Here is a 5998-nt window from a genome sequence, read left to right on the forward strand (position 1 = left end):
GTTTTTTTTCTTTTTTTTCCGTTTTTGAAAGTGATCGTAGACTTGTAGGTGTTTGTGGGACCTAAGAACACATGGTCGGTCATATAGATTTTAGATGTGCAACTTTCACTCTTTCAGTGCTCACAGAGTCACAGCTAGTACTCGTGTTTTTTTCTTTTTTTTTTTCCGTTTTTGAAAATGATCGTAGACTTGTAGGTGTTTGTGGGACCCAAGAACACATGGTCGGTCATATAGATTTTAGATGTGTAACTTTCACTCTTTCAGTGCTCACAGAGTCACAGCTAGTACTCGTGTTTTTTTCTTTTTTTTTTCCGATTTTGAAAGTGATCGTAGACTTGTAGGTGTTTGTGGGACCCAAGAACACATGGTCGGTCATATAGATTTTAGATGTGTAACTTTCACTCTTTCAGTGCTCACAGAGTCACAGCTAGTACTCGTGTTTTTTTCTTTTTTTTTTCCGATTTTGAAAGTGATCGTAGACTTGTAGGTGTTTGTGGGACCCAAGAACACATGGTCGGTCATATAGATTTTAGATGTGTAACTTTCACTCTTTCAGTGCACAGAGTCACAGCTAGTACTCTTTTTTTTTTCGTTCGTTTTTGAAAGTGATGTAGACTTTCGTTTTCGAAAGGTATGACTAATTGACTATAAAGAAGCGAAAAGTTCATCATAGTCACTCAGTTGTAGCAACTAGCAACCAATAGTAAGTGAACCTTGCAAATAACTTTATATTTTTTAGCTTTTTTTTTCCTACCATCCGGTTCATTCAATCTTAGGGCTAATCCAACTCTGGGATACATTTTGAGTGATTTGGTGCATCCTATCAAGTGTAGCCTTAATCATTAGTAAAATATATATCAATTTATAATTAATCTTCGAGGTATAGTTTTGAGCTTTGTCCAGTGTAGTACTACCCTGGGATATAATAAAAGTATCCCTAATAGAAGAATCAAATAAATCCAAATACGGTACGTACCAACCTCTTGATTATATTATTCTTCATTTTTTTAAAATTAATTTTTTACCGAGAATTTATTCCTAAGTTCTCTTTTCATAAAAGAGAGTCCTAAAACATAGAGAAGCGTATTTTCTAATATTTATTTTTTTTTTCACCTCAACATGTAACCCAGTAATCTTTTAGTAGAATTTAGAAATGAAACCAATAGAGAATTTGCATAATACTTTAAATTTTACCTCCTCATTTGTAAACAAATATTCCCTTTGTTACATTAAATACATCTAATTTACACTTTTTACATTTGTCAATTTATGTATATAGAATTATTAATGTAGATATTTAGTTGCATGATTGACAAAATTGTAATAATTAAATATGTTTAAATTAATCACTAGAAACCAAAAGGGTGTTACTTGGTTACATTAATTTTTTTTTTTTTAATTTAAAGGTTAGAATGAAAATATAACATTCTTATTACTTGTCAATATGTGTGTATCCTCTAGATTTAAATTGCTTAGAAAAAAAAAAAAAAAAAAACAGAAAAAAAATCTACCATGTAACAGTAGGTCGTTTTGAAATGGAAGTAAACATTCCCGAGGCCAATTCCACAAACACTTCTTGTAAGGTTGTGTAAGTGGTATATCTGATAATCTGATATTTATTGAACACCAATTATAAAGCATACTCCCTCCGTCCCCTTTTGATAGTCTTTTATGGGCAAATTTCAATTCCAAAATGTTCACCCCATTTGCTTTTTTCAACAACCATTAATTTTAATTTTTTTTTACCAAAATTCCCTCCAATTTGCAATAATATTTTTGCAAATTTAGCTTTCCCATATAAATTTTGTTTTCCCATGTACTTTTATTACTTTCTCTATCTACTTTTTTACTTATCCAATGTCAATTTACTTTTTCAATGTACTTTTATTATTCTTATTTGTGTTTATTAATTCCCGTGAAAAATGTCCATAAGGGACTATCAAAAGGGGACGGGAGGAGTATTATTTTAGTCAATTACGAGTATTTTAAAAGAAATAGCTAACGAGTACTCCTAGGGCGTTAGATAAGAGAATTAAAAATGAAAATATTAAATGAATTTAAATATTAATTATACAGATTGACATGTGATTTTGGCATGTATTCCAAAATTTATACTCCGTACTGTATTATTTTAGGGAATATTTAGTTTAATCTAATGCCTAGGGGCATCCGTTTTTTTTTTTTTATATATACATTTAAAGTCTGATTAATAGAGGCTAATGGAAGCGGTTCGATAATGATTTTGGCAAACACAGTTTCATTTCCGTACTCCATTGTATGAACTTATAATTGTCAACTAAAAGTTTGAAGAAATTATAGTGCAAAAATCACATTGAGAGCCCGAACCAGTCTTATAAACATTCATGAATATTAATGCGAGAAAATGAATAGTAAACCATGAAAATTCGTCAATATCCAATTATATGAAAATCTATACCTAGGTGTCGTTGCTATGGGAATTTACTTCGCATAGGAATTTGTATTTCATGGGAATTAAATTCCTACATCAAAATCATGAGAATTGTATAAAGTTGTTTGGTTGGCACGAGGGAAGTTGCAAATCATGGGAAATTTGACTTACCTAGGGGGGTTAGGTAATTAACTTCCCATGTTTTGTGGGAAGTCACAATTCCCATGAATTTGCAATTCCCTCATTTACACTTTTTATTGTCAACCAAACAACTCGTGCATTTTCAAATTCCCATGATTTTTCTATTTCTCCGTTTTCTTTGTGTAACCAAACAACCCCTAGTATATTAAAACTCTCCCCTAAATATACATGTGACACATGGCACTCCTCCCATCCCTCCAAACTCTTCTTCCTAGCTATCTTTTACCAACTTGCCAAGCCTTATCTCCTCTTCCAATCCTCTTTTCCTTTCATTCTTACACCATTTTTTCATTTGCTCTCATTTCTTTTAGTCTTAATTTCATACTATGTGATTTATGTCTCGTCTCACTCAAAATCCATCAGATTTGGTGATAGTTGTCCACTTTAGTGAAATTTGTAGAAAAAATTTGCATCCTTTGTAATATCCACTTTTGCAATGCTCTTGATAATATTGTTTCAATTTAATTAGGGAAGGATTTAGATCAGAATTCGTCTCTAAAGTAAAATTCATCCCTAAAGTTAGGGGCGAAGTTTTTAACTTTAGGGACGAAAGGGACGGATTTTAATGTTTTTACTAATTTCACCTCCACTTTGTCATACAAATATAGATTTAATTTAGAGACGGAATTTTTCAATCTGTCCCTAATGTTTTTACCAATTTCACCTACACTTTTTCACACAAACATAAATTTTATTTAGAGACGAAATTTTTCAATTTGTCTCTAACTTAGAGACGGATTTTGAAATCCGTACCTAAATTTAGAGACGGATTTTGAAATCTGACCCTAAATTCAGAGGCGGACTTTAAAACATATTAATCTGTCTCATCCCTAATTTAGAGATGGATTTTTAATATCCGTTTCTAATAATATTTTTTTTCAATTATAATCAGTTTTACTCGTAGAGGTGTACAAGTAGAGCATTTGGTGTAGTTGGTTGGAGATTATTCTCGTGACTCCCCTTGCACCTTCTCCCCTTTTTCATATTCGTTGTCATATTCCTAAGCTTAATTTTTTTGTAGTGATAGTAGAATTGATAATCGTGTGTATATAAAAGCTAGTTTATGTTGTTCAGGTAAATCAATGGGAAAAATGAATATATGTGTTGTTGAAGTAGTAGCTTGGAGTTGTTGTGTGTTCGCCATCATGTTTGGGGCACAGAATTGCATGTGTGAGTTCACATCGACCTCATCATCACCATCACTTGTAGCAGCTGATTATCAACGACCACTAATTAACTCACTCAAGATTGAAAAGATTAGGTTCTCCATTAAAGAAGTCACTCGTGAATCCTACATAAGATTCATGCTAAACCTACTGAACGCATTGACAATAGATGCTGCAGATAGAAGCGGTCTTATACCCATTCTTCCACAGTTGCCAGAGACGAATAGCAGGAGTTATGTTCATGTGGAGATCTCGAATGGATTGGAACACAGAGTCACGCTTGCTATACATATCACAAACGTGTATGTGGTGGGTTATCAAGCAACTCATACACCCGAGGGTAGACCAAGAACAACCACTACGTACTTCTTTCAAGAATACAGAGATGCTAGAGTGCGTAATGCAGCCTTCCCAAACGCAGATGCAGATAGCATAGTATCTCTTTCGTTTAATGGTGATTATACTAGCCTTGGAAGTAGATCAAATGCTCCTTTAGGATTCGCTGAACTGAGAGAGCATGTAAACACTCTATCTAGGACAAGTCCTGAAGATAAAAAAAGTATTGCAAAAATGAAAAAAGCCCTTCTAGTTGTCATCCAGATGGTTGCAGAAGCTGTACGATTTACAAACTTGAGGCAGCTGATACTCGACACGATTACTACCGGACAACCATACACTCCAGATGGTTTAATCCAAGATTATCAAAACAATTGGGGAAAGATCTCCAAACAAGTCCAAAGTTCTTCCGATGATGGAAACTTCCCTAACCAAATTACTTTCAACTATCAATCACAGAATGTTGTATTGACAAATGTAAGACAGGTGCTCTCCATTGTCGGCTTATTGTTATTTGTCTGCAGAAACCCACCTCGACAAAGCCATGTAATGTTTTCAAACCCTTCAATTGATCATCGGCTATCATCATCAGTACTACTATTGCCTACAAGTTCCCCAACGGACAAGTGTGACCGAAATGTAGCTCCCACTGTCCGAATCAGTGGGATTGACAACCTTTGTATAACCAGGGAAAGAAGACCCTTCATCCATGGTGTAAACTTTCAAGAATGTGATGACAGCAACGACGAGCAACTCTGGACATTCAAAGCGAGTGATCAATCAATTCGATCCGGTGAAAGATGTTTAGTGACTGACGGTAGAAATGGAGACCCTGTTTTGCTCTACAATTGCACAGATAAAACTCAAAAATGGGAAGTTTGGAATGATGGCAGCATTATCCTCTTTGATTCTAGTACCCTTCTATCGTTGACTGCAACGCCTAGTAGGCCTAATTACCGTCTCATTGTGCAAGATCTTTACAACGGCTCAAGCCAAGCTTGGTATGCAAGTAATATAACAAAACCATCGGTCAAGTCAATTGTTGCATACAATGGTCTCTGTTTGATACCAAGTGACAAAACAGTTTGGTTGGAGAAATGCAAAAAAGGCACCAGTTTGGATGAGAAGTGGGCAATTTTCTCAGACGGCACCATAAGACCACAACAAAATCGACGAAATTGTCTCAAGCTTGTCTATCTTAGAGAGTTGGAGAGAATCGTCCTCCAACCCTGCGACGGTGAGGCCGAAGAACGTTGGATGTTTCAAAGTGATGGCACTATTTATCACATGAAAACAGAAATGGTTTTGCAAGTGGGACGACGCAGTGATGGTGATATTGTTCAAGTTGAAGTTAGTGGGCATTCTGATCATGAACCTCGTCAAATTTGGTTTCAAGCGGATTAATTAGAAAGGATAAATATTGCTAGCTAGTATAATAATCATGTGATAGTTACTTCTTTCCTTTTCGATCTTTTTCACATTTTAGCTTGTATGTTAATGGTGTGTGCAAATACAATGCCATATGTTTGTATTGGCATGATGAGGCTGTTGAGGATAAACACACCTCTTGCGGAATAATCAATCGACCAAACAACAAACCACAAAGCACACACAAGCTACTAATTTGTTTAAAGGTCACACTTAACCCAAGCTATATGAATTATCTCCAAGATCAACAAACCACCAGCAATATCAACACATATAATGCAGCAACTTAAGCAAAGAACGAGCATAAACAATCAAGCAAGAGACACACGATTTTTACGTGGAAAACCTCTTCGATGTGAAGAGTAAAAACCACGGGACTTTAGGAGTCCACCCAAATTGTTCTTATTATGATCAAAGGAATGTTACACAAACAAAATTCCAAGTCTAAAAGATGGGT

At 34.9% G+C, this 5998-nt stretch overlaps 1 protein-coding gene across 1 annotated transcript; it reads left to right on the forward strand.

Annotated features, from left to right (window-relative positions):
• The first annotated feature begins 693 nt into the window (after positions 1-693).
• On the forward strand, positions 694-5574 carry LOC145593636 (agglutinin-1-like). The gene is made up of 2 exons (XM_081649927.1): positions 694-703; positions 3686-5574. The coding sequence occupies exon 2, from the start codon at positions 3694-3696 to the stop codon at positions 5515-5517; it is 1824 nt and encodes a 607-aa protein (XP_081506053.1). The 5' UTR covers positions 694-703; positions 3686-3693; the 3' UTR covers positions 5518-5574.
• The last annotated feature ends 424 nt before the right edge of the window (positions 5575-5998 follow it).

Source organism: Chenopodium album, chromosome 19 (assembly GCF_948465745.1).
Source record: "Chenopodium album chromosome 19, dcCheAlbu1.1, whole genome shotgun sequence".
Taxonomy (NCBI): Eukaryota; Viridiplantae; Streptophyta; class Magnoliopsida; order Caryophyllales; family Amaranthaceae; genus Chenopodium; species Chenopodium album.